The 19,611-nt window shown below is 48.6% G+C and overlaps 6 protein-coding genes across 6 annotated transcripts; 4 read left to right on the top strand and 2 right to left on the bottom strand.

Annotated features, from left to right (window-relative positions):
• Positions 1-1,157: 1,157 nt before the first annotated feature.
• On the top strand, positions 1,158-2,613 carry BHQ10_005561 (uncharacterized protein; the record flags this gene model as incomplete). The annotated part of the gene is made up of 5 exons (XM_040878051.1): positions 1,158-1,964; positions 2,019-2,111; positions 2,171-2,220; positions 2,258-2,368; positions 2,421-2,613. The coding sequence occupies 5 exons, from the start codon at positions 1,158-1,160 to the stop codon at positions 2,611-2,613; spliced, it is 1,254 nt and encodes a 417-aa protein (XP_040734065.1).
• Positions 2,614-3,816: 1,203 nt separating this feature from the next.
• Positions 3,817-4,893, top strand: BHQ10_005560 (uncharacterized protein; the record flags this gene model as incomplete). Its single annotated transcript, XM_040878050.1, has 1 exon — positions 3,817-4,893. The coding sequence occupies one exon, from the start codon at positions 3,817-3,819 to the stop codon at positions 4,891-4,893; it is 1,077 nt and encodes a 358-aa protein (XP_040734064.1).
• Positions 4,894-5,292: 399 nt separating this feature from the next.
• On the bottom strand, positions 5,293-9,362 carry BHQ10_005559 (uncharacterized protein; the record flags this gene model as incomplete). The annotated part of the gene is made up of 2 exons (XM_040878048.1): positions 5,293-8,889; positions 8,943-9,362. 2 exons carry the CDS (start codon positions 9,360-9,362, stop codon positions 5,293-5,295), a joined length of 4,017 nt encoding a protein of 1,338 aa, XP_040734063.1.
• Positions 9,363-9,643: 281 nt separating this feature from the next.
• On the bottom strand, positions 9,644-10,601 carry BHQ10_005558 (uncharacterized protein; the record flags this gene model as incomplete). The annotated part of the gene is made up of 5 exons (XM_040878047.1): positions 9,644-9,834; positions 9,894-10,319; positions 10,377-10,412; positions 10,465-10,477; positions 10,542-10,601. 5 exons carry the CDS (start codon positions 10,599-10,601, stop codon positions 9,644-9,646), a joined length of 726 nt encoding a protein of 241 aa, XP_040734062.1.
• A 522-nt stretch (positions 10,602-11,123) lies between these two features.
• On the top strand, positions 11,124-13,628 carry BHQ10_005557 (uncharacterized protein; the record flags this gene model as incomplete). The annotated part of the gene is made up of 1 exon (XM_040878046.1): positions 11,124-13,628. The coding sequence occupies one exon, from the start codon at positions 11,124-11,126 to the stop codon at positions 13,626-13,628; it is 2,505 nt and encodes an 834-aa protein (XP_040734061.1).
• A 1,938-nt stretch (positions 13,629-15,566) lies between these two features.
• BHQ10_005556 (uncharacterized protein) lies at positions 15,567-18,822 on the top strand (the record flags this gene model as incomplete). Its single annotated transcript, XM_040878045.1, has 5 exons — positions 15,567-16,100; positions 16,179-16,454; positions 16,504-17,655; positions 17,709-17,906; positions 17,959-18,822. 5 exons carry the CDS (start codon positions 15,567-15,569, stop codon positions 18,820-18,822), a joined length of 3,024 nt encoding a protein of 1,007 aa, XP_040734060.1.
• Positions 18,823-19,611: the final 789 nt, after the last annotated feature.

Raw genomic sequence — 19,611 nt, 5'->3', positions numbered from 1 at the left:
GCGACTGTGTCCTGTCTGGTACTGAAATCGATGGCGCTTCCTATAAGTCGTAATTTTCGTGCTGAAGAGGCTCTCTCATGTCTAATTTCATCGTATAATCTCTTTTCTGTTCGTGTGTCGAAGTACAAATAAAAATGTAGTCAGGGAAAGAAGCTGCCGAGAGTGACTATACGGCAAGTGGGCTCGGGCTAATAATCACGCGTCATTCTGGGTGGGTCTGCGGAGAAGCTCCTGGACCGTCCAAAAGAATCCTCCTGCCTGGCCATCTCTACGTCTTATTCACCCATAACTGTCCGGCTGTCGTGGTATCTGCTCGGTTTATTTGGACGGCGATCACGATGAAATGCGAGTAATTGTGCCAGATCTCGATAGTCACGACATGTAATCGAGCTCCGACATCGAATCGCGCTTTCATCTACTGCTACTCTGATATCAAACGAGATGGAGTGGAATATAGCCTCTTCTGGGGGCACTGGCTCAAGACTCACGAGGGTGCTTATTATTATATCGGGTGTAGCGTCTCTAGTGGCTACATTACTGTCTATTGTGTACGTGACCAAGCCCCTCTATTTTATTCATGATACTGACGACATCCTTATCTGCCAGGTCGATATGGCTACAAACGTTCGTGCGCAATCCCTGAATATTATGGACCCAATCTAACAGCATGCGATTGGTGTAGGAAAAATTATCGGAAGCCTTTGCTCCAGCGCTATGTTGTACGAATACTTTTGATGTGAGTGGCTTGGCTTTGAGTTGTCCATATCAATATCTCACTGGCGCGACAGGATCCCGATCTATGCTGCTTCGTCATGGACTAGCATTATCTCTCTTAAAGCTGCTATGTTTCTCGATCCTGTTCGCGATATATACGAGGTACGGCCGATCAGGAAGCGGCTTCTGAATTAACTATAAGCTCTAACCGTCTCTAGGCATTTACGATTTATACCTTTTTCCAGTTATTGATTAACTTCCTTGGCGGCGAGCGAGCACTGATTATAATGACACATGGACGACCACCAGTTTCACATATGTGGCCGCTGAATACATTTCTTTCCAAAGTAGATATTTCGGACCCGCATACATTTCTCGCAATCAAAAGAGGCATCTTGCAATATGCCTGGCTGAAACCTATTCTTGCATTGGCGTCTATCATCATGAAGGCAACGGACACTTATCAAGAAGGATACATCGGAGCCTCCTCTGGTTATCTCTGGACTGGTATCATCTACAACGTCAGCGTCAGTGTCAGCTTGTACTCTTTGGCGCTATTCTGGATTTGCATGCATGATGACATGAAACCATTCCGCCCGGTCCCGAAATTTCTCTGTGTCAAGCTCATCATCTTCGCCTCGTACTGGCAAKGTTTTTTCTTGTCAATCCTTCAGTGGCTTGGCGCTATTCCGAATGGCGTGGCGGGCTACACGCCGGATAACCTTGCTGCGGCTATTCAGGACACTTTGATCTGTCTAGAGATGCCTGCTTTTGCAATCGCCCACTGGTATGCTTTCTCTTGGCACGATTATGCGGACAATAGGGTATCATCGGCTCGTATGCCAGTCAAGCATGCGCTAAGGGACTCTTTCGGTGTCCGGGACCTCATCGAAGACACCAAGCAGACCTTCCGAGGAAATGACTATGAATACCGCCTATTCGATTCAGGAGATAACATCATTGCCCATGAGGAGTCAAGCTCACGTGTGAAACGAGTAATGGAAGGAATGAGGTACGAGCGAGGAGGAAAGGGTAAATACTGGATACCAAAACCTGGGGAAGCCAATAGCCGCACGCCTCTACTAGCTGGAAGTATCGCCCATGGAGAGCGTAGTCTTTCAGATGGACCCAAACGAAACAGCACCATTGATCAGTATCGGTCATATGGTGAACTCGAAGAGACCACTATCAACGAGGACGACGAGCGCCTCTTCAACAACGCACGAGCATTAGAATTTGGCGACTGGAATGTGAGTTTGACACCACTTTCCAATTGAAAAACACGAGCTGACAAAATGAAACAGTATCCAGTCATTACAGCCAACATTATTCCTCGCGACCAAGTTCTACCTCGGACTGTTAGCTACCAAAGCCAGACTTCGGGCCACGGTCACGTGGTGAGAAAGGCGCGAAGGCACAGGAACAGCCATGTCTCTGAGTCAAGCCGCGAAAGCAGACAGACGAGCTCGAAAACCCGACGTCCGCCGCGACCGAGCGATCTTCCACGTCAGTCCAGTTCTTCGACAGCTAACTCTCGTCGTAGCCAGTTGGTTGACTTGGTGGTCGAGAATACCGAAGCTGAGCACCGAGAGCAAGACCAAGCCCGGCGGGAAACGGGGTCTGATTGGCCCGAACGAGATGCTATTCATTTACAGTATGTTTCTGGTGGTCTCACTTGGATGGTTTCGTGCTAACACATCTCGCAGGAGACCTACTGGTGAGCCAGTGGGAGTAGTGCGCCCGCAAACAACAGATGGCACTGTTTCGCCTGCATCACCAGCCAACTTTAGTGTTGGCGAAGATCATGGCGACAATATTGACGAGCATACCAATGAGAGTACGCCGCTGAATCCTGATTACAGCGATCTAGGGGAAGACCGAAATATCTGGGGTAACTAGTCTAGGAGCTTCGTTCTAATCAGCATACATGTGATGGAACTGTGCAGTATCTTCAAGCTTGGAGTTTCAAAGTAATTTACTATGCTCAAGAGCCTCGGAAGAGGAGTCAGCTATCGTCAGTATCATGCGACGTAGATAAAACCCTCAGAGCTTTTGGTGTTTCAGTGCGTGGAAGACGAGATTCCGAAACCAAACATTTATAGATTCTCAAACCAGTGCAATTTCCTTTGCCGTCCAATGAGGTCCGGCAATTGTGAATAGATAGATAATACAATAATAACTTATCGTCGGCATTTTTAGCTGTCGATTAACGTCCGAGTATTCCAGAGTCCAGACGCTCTAGTATATGCCAGTTTTATGCTCTGATTGGCGGAGGCACGACTCATCCTCAAGAGCAGCCGACAAACAGCGCCCAATGCTTACGCGCCCACATCGCCGGCCCAAGACAATCCCTGCCCAGACTAAAGCACGCAAGTTTAGAAAATAAGCCCAAACCTGTCTGAGGCTGCGGGCGATACGAGCCTATCAGCGACTTTATTGGGATGAAGTTCCATGCAGAATCTCGGCTGGCGTGCCCCTACTTAAATGAGTGCATCCGATGCTGCTGGCGAATGAAAGGCTCCGGTCCATTGATCATCGACACAATGAACAGCCAGCGTGGCTAGCTTCGAATGGCTACAGAGCGCTTGCAGATGCAGCTGGCTCGTGGTGGCCTTCTCAAGTATGAAATAGGTTAGCAGCATGCTGTTGTTCTTCCCAAGCTGCATGATCCACTCTGTGTGATCTGAAGCGTGCCTATATCAGGTAGTCACGCCCGTCCCCTCGTTGAGTCAGGCGGGGATGCTTCTTTTACTCTCTCGCCTTCTTCCTCTTCGTGCGTGTGTGGAGGTGTCGATGAGTTGAATACTCTCTTATCTTTTACCCTCATTTCCTTCCTTCTCTTACAGAGAGCTGCCATGCAGGCACTTGACAGCTAGGCTTAGGCATTTGAACAAGCAGTGCTCATGTTCAGGGCCTGGATAACGTCGTGTGTCTCATGCCTCTGGTCCCAGGCGGACCAAGAGAGCAGGAGGCCTCAGCCACGACAGCAAATAGGTTCGTTGTGTCTTTCTGTTTCCCATGCCCTAAACGATCATGCTAATCCGGGCAGGAGTAGAGCGAGAAATGGAAATATGTCATAGTCAACCACATCTCGTTCCACCCATGAAGCTGGTCTTCTATGGTGACCTCCCCAGTCCTGGAGGTCACGATCAATCACGGTCGTCACTACCGTCACTACCCCCCTGGGTTCAAGAAACCAGGAGTCTAGCCAGCAGAGCATCACAACGAGCGAGTGTCCTCCTCACACGAAAGAGGACACAATCCCGGCCAGTCATCGGTGCGCCAACAGACTTTCGCCGAGTCGAACCTATTTCTCGTCGCCGGTCCTTCCGACCTTTGGAACTCAGTATCTATCTACCTGGAAACAGGCTATCTGATCTCCCGGAATTCAATCTTTTCGATCTAGATACACCCGGTCAACCCTCACCACCTGCAAAAGCACTCATGTCGCCGTTCGATGGCTCGGGACACCTGCGCAGAGACTCAGGTCCATTCCAACTCTCTCGCAAGCCTGTCGGATCTGCCCCGTCTCGAAGAAGTTCATTGGCGACTGTCGACCTGCAACTACAACTAGCACAGGTTCAAAGGCAACCAAGACAAAGCATGGATACAAATCTGACCAGCCCACTGATCCCTCATTTCTCAATGATCACGGCTCTTTCTTCTTCATCTCAGAATAACAAACATTTGCCCACTGAGAACGTCACACTCGCTGATAGACCCTCCTCATCTCGCAAGTCAGTAGCGCCCACAATGACCCGAGGCTCTCTCGACCACCAACGAGCAACCTCATACATCACTGGCAAAAGACAACCAGGCCAAAGCACTCCTTCCTCTGCTTCACGCAACACTACCCCTATTACTGCAAACCATCACAGCTCAAAATCCTCATCAACATTCCAAAGCCACAGCCGCATGCGCACAACCAGCAACTCAACTTCTTCCTCCCGCACTCCTTCACTTTCAAGCGCTATCACAGCCGCTACGACCATCTTCCCATCAGACAAGGAACTCGATGCTCCGTACACCACCGCTCTCCCCATGATCCCAGCCAGTGTCAAGAACAGCGTCGTTATGGAAGAGCCTCATGTGGTTGATGAGCAGCAGCATGCTCTTTCTAACAGAGGATATGAGTATGATCAGAGATTTCCTCTGAGTCCGGTTGGAGTTGCCTTTTGATGGGTACGACTCTGAAAATCATTTTTTCTAATTTTTCTTATCTTGTGATACCCTGTTTTTTGTGGTGGTGTTTGATGGAATAGGATTTTGAAAGTATCTGGTTTTCTTTATATCTAGCACTAGACTATCGTATTAATACTATATAATTGTGATTATGCTTTTTGATTTTTCTGTCCAGTGAACTGTGGTCTGTGACTACCATGCTCCTAAATATAAAGAAATAGAAAAATACAACTTGGAAGCTTAGAGTTCGAAAACAATGCTAGTTGAGTATCATCGCAAACCGAAAACAAAAGGTTAAAACTGAAGTACTACATATACAGCCTCGTCTAATATACAATAAGCGCTATATTGCTCTCGAAACAGTTCATACTCCATATTCAGGTCTATATTCACCAATCAAACATCAGACACAATTTCAACCCTACCACCCTCCTTCCCATCATTATCATTCTGCATCCCTAATATCGTCCACGCTCTACCCATCATTCCAAACCCTGCCGACGGCGTTTTCGCATGCCCACGATGCCCTGCTGCACGACGCTTTGCCTGCTGCTGCTCACGCAGAATTCGTTCCGCTTTTGCCGCTACTATCCTCTCTTCTTCCTTTTCACGCATCGCGACTTCGCTCTTCCATTCGCTCCATTGTTCATAATTTTCTCGGTTTTGGAGTGCTCTGTAGCGGTATGTTGATTTTGTGGGGCGCCATGCAGAGCGTTTCTGGTCTGACGGTATAGTCGAGGCGAGATCAGTGATTGGTGTCTCCTTGGTAAGTTTGAGGAGGTGGTTGAGGATATCGCGACTTTCTGCGGCACGGGCGTATTGTGCTTCCTTTTGAGCGGAAGGTTTGGGCTGTGTAAGCGGTGCATCGAGCCAGGAATACATATTTGTCGTTCGTTGGACGGAGTAAGGATCAAGTAGATTAGCACGACGGTTATCTTCGCGCAGGAAGCGAACGGCAGCTTGGAGACTGCTGACCTCTGAGCGGAGTGCTTCGTTTTCGCGCATAGCTGCCAGGGTAGCTTCTGAGTCGACAACGACACCTCCGGCAGTAATGGTGGCACCAACATTGCCGGAAGCCCGTTTCACCCGCTCAAATCGTTGCTTGTAGTCATCGCGCTCAGATTGCATAGATTGCAGATCCTTGCTCAGGTTTTCCACCGTTGCTTGTAATTGACTTTCTTTTTCTTGCATGGATTCAATCTTGACCTCGAACTCCTTAACAACGGAAGCCTTCTTGGTCGCTTCACGCATTCTAGATTCGAGCAACTCCACTTTCATCGCTTGCTCCTCGATTGTCTTATCTTTAACACCAAGTGCAGTAGATGTCTCGCTGAGTTCGTTCTTCAGGCGACGAATCTCTTCCTCGGCATCGGGCGATGATGCTTTGTGGGATTTGAGCTCTTTCGCGCGAGCGATCCAAGGATGCTTTCCTCTCTCAAACTCGGCCGTGTGCGTCAAATCAGAGGCATGATTACTCAACTCCTCAAGTTGGCCAGTCAAGGTCTTCAGTCCTGAGGTCAGTAAGGAGAGGGCATCACTGCAATCATCCTCTGATGCAAGACCTTGGGCTATGGCTGTTGCAGTCTGTAGCATTTTGGCAGAAACTTCCTCATAAGTGAACGGCTCCGTTCGACCTTCTTCGCCAAGCAGAATTAGGACATCCTCTCCAAGTTGTCGTACCAATTCGGCTAATTTTTTGGCTATGGCCTCTGCAGAGTCGAATGGCTCGGCAGCTCCGTCCGATAGGGCAAGCGACCTAGAGTTGAGCTCCTCCAAAGAACGTATGACTTTCGTGATGACCATTTTCAAGCCGCGTGCCTGGCCAACCAGTGCATCGGTCTTATTGAAGAAGAATAGTTTTTCTGGGTCGTCTTCTTCCTCAGAAGTAGAAAGTTTGCTATGCAGAAGATTTCTCAGCTGGGTCAAGGCTGAAGCAACATGTTCGAGGTAGGTTTGAATCATGATAGCACGTGTCAAGGTTTCATCTGCGTATGTTGCTAGCTCTGTTGGAATCAAGGTTTCTGCAAGATGAGTCAAGAGAGCAATAGATCTTTGCAACTCCAAGGCACATTTTTTCTCGTCGAGCTCATTCTTTCTCAATGATTCGATCCAATTGTTGACTGTACGTTCAACTGGTTCCAATTCAAACAAAGCGACACCGAATTGACCGAATTGTTCGGGTGAACATGTTGTAACATGCTTGACGAATCGTTCACACACACGGGATATCCACAATGCATTTTCGATAACCTCGTATGATGCAAAGATGTTCTCACGTGGGCTCGAGGATTGAGATTGCTCAACAAGGTGTTCACGGACGGTGTTCTGTATCAACGAGGCCTTGGACGCCACCCTCTTCGCACGCAAAAAGGCTCGCACTGAATCCTTTTCGGTATCATAGTAGTCTGGCAAGTAGTACTGAACAATTGCAAGGTGCTCTGAGGATTCTTCCGCCTCCATGCGGCCCATCTCAATGTCTATTGTCTTACTCTGAGCCTTTTCAACGGAGGCTTGCAGTTTTAAGTTCAGATCCATCATTGCCCTAGATCGTGTAGTGAGTTCATTTGCCTCGGTTTCAGTCAACTGCTGAGATGCACGCATGTCCTCAAGGTCACTCTGTAGGTTAGTAACAAGCTCGCGGAATCGCGCCAACGTATACTCCAAATCCTCAATAACTTCGTCTTGCTGAGCGACCTTGCGGGATTGCTCGTTGAAAATCGATTCCCGGTAGTCGATTTCTTCTTGCAGCTGTTTCTCCGTCTCAACATGATTGAGCTCTAGCTCATCGCTGATTTCCTTCAAACTTTCAAGATCTTCAATAGCCGCTTTAAGTTCGTTGATCTCCTCTTGGTATCGCATATTCTTGTCAGCTAGCTCCTCGATCATTTCCTCGGCACCCAGCGCTGTCTCTAGCTGTTGTTTGAGCTCATCCACGTTGGTTTCGGAAGCCAGCAATTTCTCTTTGATTGATTCATACTCAGCTTTTACAGTCGTGTATTCCTCAAGGTCATCTTGTAGTTCCTTTATTTGGTCGCGAAGCTCTGCTTCGGTTTGCTGTGTCATATCACGAAGCCTAATCAACGCCTCACGAAGTCGCTCGTTGGTCTTTTCCATCTGTAACCAGCCCTGACTGGACTTGTCTTCTGGACTCATAACATTGCTCAGTTCCTCGTTCTCATCCCGTAAAACTTCAAGCTCCAGTTGTAACTCCTCCAATCTAATCTTGTAATCCTGACACTCGGCTTTGAACGCTTCGGCAGTTTCCTCTGCCATTTCGCGGTCGAGCGCAGCTACTTCCAGAATAGACTCATGTTCGGCTTGAATTCTTTCCGCTTGCTCAAGTTTCGCTTCCGTCTCGCGGATTTTCTTCTTCAGGTCTGTCAACTCAACCTGTTGCGGTTGGTATTTTGCTTGCAGCTTTTGAATAATACCCTCATATTTGTCTCTTTCAGCCTGCAGCCGTTCAAGACTCTTGAGTCTCTCTCTATCCTCTGCTCGTTTCTTTTCCATGACCTTGAGCTTCGTTTTCAAATCTTCTAGTTCCCTGGCAATGGCTGAGCTCTGAGGTGCGCCACGTGATGTTGTAGAAGCTCTCGCTCCTAGCGGCTCCGGTCTGGAAGTGATAGGCGAGACATCTTCGCTCTCGGCTTCCTGGTCTACCTCTGAGGCATCTGCGCTTGGTTCTGATGCAGCACTTGCCCGACTTGAGCTTTCATCCGTGGCCTTCTTAGCTATAATGGGACGTACTGAAAGACGTTTGACGGAAGAAGTAGATGTTGAGGCACTCGAAGGAACACCCGGTCGTGTCAACTTGTTCTGACTGCTCATCAAAGACTGTCGGGGTTTTGCTGCGACTGATCCGGGGGCAGGCGGTCCCATTGACGTTCGTCCGCTAATACTTGCCCTAGGCTTTACCGTAGGAGCTGTTCTTGAAAGTGTCGAAGAGGGTCGGGAGGTAGTGCCGAGTTGCTTGACGGGAGACTTGGTTGGTGACTATAGCTAGTTAGCAAGTAAGTCAATGAGCGCATTCGAAGTGGTGGTTTTACCCTCAAACTCCGAGCCGCTATTTCCCTCGGGGCGGGTGAGGGACTTGCTGTAGCGCTTTGTCGTTTTGAGGCTGCTGTGGCAGCACTGCCTGTCCGCTTCAAAGCGGCCGCTCCAGATGTCGGGACTTTGCCAACGGCGGCTGCCTTTGTCGGTGCAGCTGCTACTTTACTTTCACGTTTAGGAGCAGGCGCAGGAGCTAATATAGACGCAACCGCCGACGGTCTAATAAACATGCCATAGCCATGTTCACAGTCGAAATAGCGCTCGCCTTGGACAGATCCATCGTTCTTTCCGGTCGCATCGTCGAGCTCGACTCCAATCCAATCTCCGCTGGCGAAGTGTGTTGCCCCAACGAATCGTACGGTGGCTTGCCGGCCATCCAGGAGGCTGATGACCTGGCCTGCTGATACATCAACCATGGTGGCCAAACGTTGCGCTCCAATGCCGGAATGGAATCGAAGACACGTCGTGGAGTAAACAAGCTACTGCTCTGGTCGATGTTGGGCTCCCCTGAAGCCAAGACGGACAACGCGACGACCGCGCAGGTCCACTCTAGGATCAGTGACCAATGATAAGCCTTGATTTGTATCTCACTGGCCAATCAGCTACGAGTTGTAATTTCTAGTATTAAGCATTAACAGTGACTCTAGTTGACTATGTATCCTCTTTCTAAGCTCTATAGGCCGTGCGTGCTGCTGTATCATGTCGTTTCTGCTTTGGTCTTCTCTTGTTTGCTCTTGAAGAACTGTGGGAACAGCTCTCGGAGTTCTTCCAGGCGGCGAATTGTGATTTTAGCCGCTGGGGTCGCTGGCATCTGTAGCATCGGTTCGACCAAATGTGCGGTCTTCCAACCCCGTTTCTCTGCGTATTTACAGTTCAGTGCGGAGTCATCTGTATCATTCCTATCAGTGTTCGTTGACTTTGAGTGATGAATCATTGCAATATCCTACCAACAAAATAGCACTCATCAATTGCCTTTGCGCCTGCCTCCTTTTCTGCCTTTTCCCACATCTCATCGGCGGGTTTGCAAATGAGTCTCTCTTGTCCATAATCGCAGTAGGTGATGCCCTCAAAGAGGTCATCCACGCCCAGAAGTTTAACTACTCTCTTGCCGTGCGTAACATAGGCGTTGGTGAGCAACCAAGGCTTGACCTTGGTCGTGTCAAGATCCTGAAGGAACTCTCTCAGTCTGGGATCGGGCTTCAGGATTTCATCCAGCGGTAATGCATCATCAACCTCGCGATTGAAAACTAGAGGATCGATCTTGTGGTGGCGGGTCAGGCCTTCGATAGCGAGACCATACTCCTTGTAGTACTTTTGGTGGAGCATAGTTGCGTCCTCGGGGTCGAGTGACAAGTACTTGATAAAAAAGACGTCTGGCAATGTGTCAGTTGGATTGGGCTTACATGAAGAGCCGTGGGCATTCATTTTACCAATCAATTCTTGCATCTTATCGTGGATCTGAGAGCCTATCCTTGGATGTTAGAATGCGCCAAGGATAGATATTCTGATATCACCCACCTCTAGAGTAAAGCTATAAAGAACCCAAAAGTCAGTGTGCTTTTGTAGTCTATGTCATTGGAGGGACATATACTAACACAGTTGTCAATGTCAAAGAAAAAGATTGGTCGGGCATCCTGCCCTTGGCCGTTTGCCATAGTGTATTGTATATCGGCGATTGGAAGAAATATGCTACAACCTTCTAGACAGGAAGGCAAAATTAGGAAAAAGAATGTGTACTATCGCAGTGATAGTATGTAAATGAGAGAAGCAAACACAGATATGCAAATATTCAGTAGTAAATGAATGCTAGCAGAGGCAGCAAGCAAGTGGGAGTCATATTCCTCAATCCAAGTCAAGTGGCGGAATGGTTGGCTATGGCGCCTTACTGCTAAGGCATCCACATGATCCACCCTTTTACCTTTTCGCAAGCTTAGTCTATTGCCGCTGGTCGTGCTTTTTTATTTTACGTCCTACCTTGGAAGCTAGCTACTACACACAACACCTTCATCAACACTCACGCCTTGCTTTGAGCTCAAGGGTTCCCGTCATATTCTACATGCTTTCATTGCTTACTGTTACTTGCTAAGCAAAGAATGCTAGTACTTCATTTCTTTTAAGTACTGAAACAGAGCGGCAACAGTAGAGAGCTGTCCGCAAGCTTTACATACCATATACTCATGGCAGAAGCAGGCCCTTCTGTTGTAGTCACTGACGTGCAGTCTACACCACGCTCGGTTGACGAAATCAAAGAATATGAGAAAATCCTCCGAATCAGCGAGGAAATCTTTGCAGGAACTCACCCCAGACTAAAGGTCCCCGAGCAGTTTGTACGCAAACCCCCTTCGCGTCCGCAACAGTCGTCAATTGCGCCAGCAGTGACTGAGACCTCCCACGACCTAAAAACCAAAATCGCACCGGCCACGCCATCCGTGGCAGAGTCACGGCCACCACAGCCACAGACTAATTCGTCTGTTGTGTCCCCCGCAAGAACCCCGTCGTCCGTAGTCCCAAAGCCTGCGCCCGGCCTCGACCCAATCTTTTTAACAAAGTCGGATGATCTTGTACGCGCGGAAATCCAATTGCAGAGGCGAAGGATAGAAAACACGCTAAAGGAACAATTCGAGCGAAGCAAAAATGAGGCAAAGCAAAAGACTGCCCTTGAAGCAAGGTTAGATTTGGACGTTACCGATATTCTGAATAAGGCCTKGGGGATCGTCAAGCCTCTCCCTTCACCGGCCGAGCCAGTGATACATGATGTCGCGATTCCTAGTGATTCTGTCGACGAGAACTCTTTGTATTCCAGTAGAGCCCCTGATTCCCCACTGACCTGGGATTACGAGAAACAAGCTCCATCAGAACTAGACCACCAGACACTTGGTCAAATTAAGGGCAAAGCCCCTCAGGTCGACGGAAGAAAAGTCATTGATACTGGTTCTCGAGTCTTGCAAGGTACTACTGACAAAGCTATTCTACCTCAGGGTCGTAATCAAGTCGTACCGACAAAGCCCAGCCAGAAACAAGAGGAGATGGTCCTTGACGAACCGGAATATTCCCCGCCTGAGCCTACTGTGCCTGTGGTAGAAGTTGGGGCTGACGATGAGTACCAACCTCCCGAGGTGCTTGATTCTACGCGTCAAACAACTTTTGAACAACAGCCATGTACTGTTTCCTCCAATCCGAGAGTCGTGAGGAATCACATCACTTCCCCTGCTGCTCCACAGCCATCTAGGGTATCACCATTGGCGACTGCTAAGGCTCCGTCAGTTCACCGCATCTTATCGGCTAGGCCTAGAGAACGCGATTACATTGATGGGGATGCGTCAGATTCATACTTGAGGCAAACGAGCCCTGAGGGTCCGGCCCAGCAACACTTGCTTCCTCGCAAGCGACGGCGCGTACAAGAACCACGAGATAGACTTGAAGTACATTCTGCAGACATAGCCGAGACACGTGTCAAGCTGGAACCAGTGTCACCGCCGCCATTCCATAACACACCACCTTCAAGAGCTTACCGTGCTTCGGAACACCCCGTGTACATTGACATCTCTTCACCGCAATATGCACCGTCAGTGGACCGTCGAGAGTATGTTTCTAGGGAACCTTTCCATGAACTGGATCCTCGATATGAAAGTAGTGGTCGTGGATATGTTACTCCGGCTGAAGCCAGCGTCCGAGCAGTGTCTCGTCTGAGCACCCGGAGACCGGTACGCGACAATCAGGACCTACGGAGGGTTGCTAGCCTACACAATGCGCGACATCCGGACAATGCTCCCCACGAGATTATTGAACCGGTGCTTCGCCCCCAATCAGCAGCACGAGCATCGCCCTTTAATGTCGTCGAGCGCCAGGCAGTTGAGAAGCCAGCATATTACGAGGAAGTCATTCCTACGTACTCTAGACGGTATTCACAGTACGAGGACGACTATCCGCCTCCCTCGAGGTATCGTGAATATTATGTGGACGATGGTGCAGCACCCCGGCTTATAGAACGGGCACCACCGCGACGGATTGTGGTGGATGAGTATGGCAATCAGTATTATGAGATGGTTCCAGCTCCTAAAATACGACGGGAACCAATACCCACTCGAGTTGTGCGGCCTGATGATTACGCCGAACGTGCCTATATTCGTAGTGCCAGTGTTCGCGCCCCATCAATTATTGATGATGGATACGGCGGCCGTCAATACATTCATGAGATGGCACCGCCTTCAGGGACTTACCGACGACTGGCTGACCACAGCCGGAATGTCAGTGAAACTCAACGGCTATATCCAGCACGGGCAGTCGTAGATCGGGAGAGTGTCTTTCGAAGTGGGAGTGTAGCTGTCGACTACGCACCAGCACCCCGACAGGCTACTACTACTACTTATATTGAAGAAGAAATCCCACGGGATAGACTGATACGGACGTCCAGCGTTCGCCCACCATCTAGCCGCTACGAGTCGCAGCACCACGAGAGTTCGCATCGCGTACCTAGCGTCAGGCCCGTTGGACAAGAGGTGAGCGTGTACATGGATGAAGACGGCCACCACGTGGCGCGTGAATATAGTGAACGACCGGGATATGCAGGAGTAGCTGTTCGGCCTGAGCGAGCAAGTAGATACATCACAGAGGAAGACGGGACGCGAGTGGCTATCAACGGTGCAGGAGATGTTGTACATCGAGTGGCTCCTCGATACTAGCAGACTCGAGTATGGTTTGGAGATTTCATGTAAATAACCTGTGTACAAATTTTGAGGTTCTTTGTAACTCATTCGTGTTATATTCCTGAGGTACGTAGTCGTCGTCAGCCAGGGTCTAGCCGGTCCGGATACGCCGGGAACATAAAAACGGTTGGGGAAGGATGGATGGAAATAGCTTCCGAACAGCAAGTCACCATGTTGAACATGTAACCGCTTGATATTCGGCAGTTATCATCATGATGATTAACTAGACAACAACACCTATCCAGTTTTTTTCTTGCTTTTGTGGTTCTAGCTTCGACGACAATTGAGCGCAGATCGAGTCACGTGATACATCGGAAACAATTACCTCAACGCTGGTAAGTTACCGTACGGTGCATACAATATGCCGACGTACTCCGTATCGTATTACGCAGCGTAATTTTCGAGTCTGGTCCTCATCACTCTCTCCTTGACAATTGTGGCTAGACAGTAGACTTTGGAGTTCAGTGTAAGTAAGTTTGTCCTTCATTCCTCGCCCTTGACACGATGGCAGATGCCATGTAAAGGGCATCACATTCTTTGCTTCGCTGGAGTTGGCACATACTTGACGTACCTAGAGCGACCCACCTCCGGGGTCTTGGATTATGGAGTTATCCAGGTTCAAGGCTGCTGCCAGAATTGTGGTTCAACGTTTTTATTCCAGTATTTTTTTCATTGCTTTTTCTTTGTGCGTCAACATTTGCGTTTAGATTTTGACAAGGGTCTTTTGGTGCCGTCTGCTTGGAGGGCAGATTGGACGATATTTATTGACTGTATGTGACTCTGTATGTAGAGTATACTGATCAATATGTAGTACCTGGCCGTAAATATACATAGGCAACTAGGTCTTCAGCTGCTGTTGATCCATTCCACATTCCGACTTCAACTCTCACCTTCCAATTGACCCGGCGGACCCGGACATCGTTCCCATCCGCACACTTACAGGTTCTGTAAGACACGGATTACCTTTGCCTGTGAGGAATACTGAAGCATAGAGATAAAGTTGGCATCGTAGGAGCAGAAGTATGGGGATTGAAAGATCCCGGTAATTACGTACGTGAACTAACGCTGCTGTGAATGTAATGAGGATAGTGTTCAGCTCCTCATATACTACATAGTATGTATTTTGTCAAGTCCTGAGACTATATCGTAGACTGCATCGAAGAATCATTCACCGAAACGATTGATGAGCAGGTGCTTACATAGTAAAAGTAAACGTGCAGCCAGGCTGATCCTAACCGCCGTGGCCTCAGTCGATGTATCTTCGCGGGAGTCGGACTGGAAGGACAATCGATCGTCAAATCATAGTAAAGAGCCATTAAGATCTTTCTAAGAGCACACTCGACAAGCGTAAGCTACCTAATACACAAGTTAGTGAGTTAATACGTACTGGAGTATGGTGTAAGCGAATGCCGGCCCTTGAGCACTCCACTCAGCACTGAGCCCACTCTCCGGCGGCCTGGACTGGGCTAACCTTACCTAGTGTGCCCGGCTGGCTCTTTCCCTCTGGCACTCACTCACTCACTCTTCTCTTCTTCTTCCTTCTCCAGACCTCCACCTCTCTTTCTCACCACCTCGACAACCACCACAATACTATTATTCTTTTGATACCCTTTTCCTTTGCCATAGTTCTCTCCTTTGCTCTTCGCCTGTCGCCTACCTTCTCTCCCCCCCTCCACTTTACATTATTTTCTATTCTTCCCGTGCTCTTCTCTTCTATTCCTCTTTCGTCATTCCGTCCCCTCCCTCGCTCTCTCTTCTCCGTCCGTCAACCGTCGACCTGTTCCTTCGACTCGCCGGCATTCAAAAGTTCATCATCTTTTCGCTTCTCTTCTTTCTTCTTCTTATTCCCATTTGTGTCTTACACCTGGGAATTTAGAAGAAGCAAGACCTCTTCCGCCCTTCCGCTCTGGCAGCATGCACAAGATTTCCAACTTCACCGGTCAAGCTCGTCATGGCTGGGAAAGGATGACTCCCGCCTTTGGGATGTCTCGCCCTCACTCTGATATCCATGCAGCTTCGCAACCCCTACGACGTCCGCATGGTACTCCGGCCCTAAACCCTCCGACTGCCGCCGACCCTACCGTCAATCTCTCCTTCAATGTCCCATTCTCGTCCTATCTCGCCGGTCCCGATGTCGAGGATGTGCTCCACGCCAGTCCGGGAGCCTTGCAACGCTGGTCCTTTCCCGAAGGCATCCCGGAAGGCACTCCTATCCATAACTTGCCCGTTCACGTCAACCACGTTGAGGCCTTGCGGAAACTGTGTCGGACCGTCAGTGAGACGAGCGGAGGTCGCCTCGAGGCCACTGTGACAACCTCGGAACCCAAGTCTTTGACTTCGGTGCAACGTCGTCAGCCCGGTCTCGTCACCAATGTCTGTCTTTCCGGTGACGGTGAGACCGTCCGAAAGATGAGAGCCAAGATCTTGAATGAGACTCCTATTTCACTGGTGAGTCACCCGACATCTCAGCACTTTCTCTCTTTTACCCTGTTGATCTCCTGTATTTCGAATACTGACGGCGGCTAGCGATGTGCAAATGTCGACGTGGATATGCATCTGATCATGGACGCGTCAACCAAAGGAATTCGCGTCAACGTGCTTGAGCATTTGGATACCTTGGCTCAGTACACTGGTGCCGACATCTTCCTGCTCAGCCCGAAAATGGTTGATGCCGACAGTGCCGTGGTTTCCTCGTACGGGGCCGATAATGGCTTGGAAAATCGCTTTCGAGTCGCTATTTACGGAGACATGGAGAGCGTGGAGCATGCCAAAACGAGATTGCTCATCATGATCGACCAGATTGTAAGTCTAAATATCCTTCAAAGTATCCTCTATATGCTAACTTTTAAAGCTCAAACGACATGTCGACGCCATGAAACTCGAATTGACGATGCATACTCTCGTCTGTGGCCGCACTCGTAAGAACATCAAGTTGATTGAAGCTGTTACTGACACTGCAATCTACTTCCCACCGCCATTTCCCCGTATTTTCGGCTATACTCCGCCTGGCGCTCACCGACGAAGCGAGGATGAAGTTTACATTACTGGTGAAAATATGGAGAACATTGCAAGGGCCAAGCAAAAGCTTCGTGAATTGGTATTGGGCGTCAAGATCTACGTTAAAGACGTCGTTCTGTCCGCTAGCAAAATTGACAACATCCTGCTAGACCGATTGGACAAAGTTCGGAAGGTTATGGAAGCCAATGGATCATATGTCCTTTTCCCACAGCTTGGTAGCCAACGTGGCCTTGTTCGTATTCAAGGAACTGAAGTTCTTCATGTCGAACGAACTGTGCGGGAGATAATGGCACTGGCCGGTCAATTCTACAGTGCCTCCTGGTGGATTATCATGTCTGATCCCAACCAAGGCGGTATTCGATCTCCTTCTCCTCACGAGGTTCGCCCCATGTTATCCGACATTTGCATCAATTCGGATGCCGACGTTAGTTTCGAGAATATGACATTTTCAATCAACGGATCAGACGATGCCGTCAAGGCAGCCATGAACGTGATCTACCAGATCCCGTTCGTCAAGCGTTGTCCCTACCAGATCCGTGTCAAGATCGAACTCGCCAATGAGCACAAAGAATTTGTCAGCGGCAAAAAGAATGGCAAAATCAACAAGATCATGGGTCAGAGCAATGTCCAGATTATCTTTGACGGATTCAATGAGTACAATTTCTACATCGATGTCTGCGGTACTCAATACGACGCTACTAAGAATGGTCTGGATCTGGTAGAGCAAGAGATGCCGGCATCTATCTCCTTCCATGTGCCAGACCAGTACCACAAGCGTATCATCGGTATTGGCGGCCAGCATATTCAACGCATCATGAAGAAATACTCCGTCTTTGTCAAGTTTTCCAACGCAATGGACCGTGGCGGCATTGGTAAAGAAGACGACGACGTCAAGGTTGACAATGTCATCTGTCGAACCCCAGCAAGGAATGCGCAGAGCTTAGATCTCGTGAAGCAGGAGATTATGGACATGGTTGAGAAAGTGGTAAGTCTCTGTGTCCGAAGTGTAATGTCACTGAAATATTAACAGTGTAATAGGATGCTGAATATGTTTCTGAAACTGTTCTGATCAATCGTCTCTACCACCGTGAACTATTGGCTCGCATTCGTGAAATCGAAGAGCTTGAAAAGAAATGGAACTGCAAGATTGAGTTCCCAAGCACTGAGCTTGCAAGCGACGTCGTGACAATTTCGGGACCTGAATATCAGGTCCCACAAGCGGTGGACGCTTTCTTGGTAAGATTAGTTCAACCTCAAATCAATAGAACTAGAGCTGACTTTCTTCTAGGGTATGGTCCCTGAAAACCACGAATTATCCTTTCAAAGCTCCGCAGAATTGAGAGACTTCTTCAAGTCTGTCGATTTCGCAGAGGACGTTCGTAGCAAGCTCAAAGACCAATACGAAGTTGATGCTACTATCGATATGGCTGCGGAACTTACCCAGCCTGGAACCGAGAATGGCACATCGTCCCCCACCCCTTCAGAAGACCGGGTTGTGTTGGGATACACTCGAAACAATGCCGGAGGTCTCAAGGACGCAATTGACTTTTTGATTTCCCGACTTGTCGCGCACGGTCTTGATGCTACAACAGTCAAAGGTGCTATTCCACGTCCGAAGTCCGACTCTTTTGAAGATTCGCTTCCTTTCTTCGACTCCAAGTTGTTGCAGCATGCCCCGGCACCTCTCGTTACAGATTCACCGACTCGCCCTAGTTTCGGCGACGATGTCAGCGAACGTGGATCAATCTTTGAGAGACTGCGCAAGCCTGGAAGTATTTCTTCGTTCTCATCCTTCATCGGCCGCAAGAACCATTCTGCCTCGCCGGCGTCCTTCTTCAAGCACGCGTCTAGTAACGCGTCAAAGGCGTCTTTGATCTCTATGGAATCTCGCGATAGCGGTTACCGCAACCCATGGAATGACTCGGGGGTCAACCTGCCCGAGGAAGATCTCCATCATGTGGGTAGTTCCCACAGTCACAATAGTAGCAGCAGCAATGGCTGGCCATCTCGCTTTGACATGAAATTCCCCTTTGGTACCGCCCCTGGTGATATTACCCCCAAACATGACCTGCGCGCTTCTTTTGATTCTGGTCGTCCTAGTACTTCCAATTCTACTTCTGGATACCCGGCTCCAATTGGGCCACCTCGTTGAAAGCATAATACACGTTGAAGGAAAAACAAAAACACAAAGAGAGATTATATCCATGCCAAGATACCAATTTGCAGCAATATACCCCGACACGCTACGCTATGCCACGCTTTTGTTTTCCTGATTTTTGAGTTTCCAGCCGTGTCTGTCATGTGCTGTTGCGTTTTGATGTTTGTTTTTTCATGTGCCTGTTATTATCTCCTTTTGATACCACTAAAGCAAAAAAGGTTTTGTTCTTATCAGTATGAATGGATGGATGGATTTCATGGGAAGGATCGGGCAAGCTATAGGAGTGATTAGGCTGGAAGAAATTCATGTTTCAAACCTCAAAATTTGATGTGAAATGAAAGAATTAGGGGGATCAAAATACAGAGAAAGAAAACGAGTATGAGCATGAGAGAAGAACAGTCATGAAGGAATTCAAGTTTAGAAATGAGAACACATTTTCGGCCTGGTTTGTCTCAGTCGAGTCCTCGATTTGAAGTAGAATTTCCGTCCATATTACTTTTACCATGCCACACCTGTGAATAGACTTAGTTGGCCTAAATTTCCATTAGCCAGGAATATTCGACCAATATCATCAAATATATTAGAGATCATTCATGTCTTATTAAAACCTAAGTAGGCAAATACTTCCGCTATAATTTAGTCATACAAGACACGAAAAAGGTCGCAAACAAACAACAAGACTTTATGTATGTGCTACATCATCACAAAGAGACAGTAAAAAGGGTAAAGAAATCCGCAAGTAGAACGAAAGATGAGAACTAAACAGTTTGGATGATTAAGATG

Source organism: Talaromyces amestolkiae (assembly GCF_001896365.1).
Source record: "Talaromyces amestolkiae strain CIB chromosome Unknown scaffold10.1, whole genome shotgun sequence".
NCBI lineage: Eukaryota > Fungi > Ascomycota > Eurotiomycetes > Eurotiales > Trichocomaceae > Talaromyces > Talaromyces amestolkiae.
The sequence above is the reverse complement of the archived record's forward strand: the minus strand, read 5'-3'. Positions and strand labels throughout refer to the sequence as shown.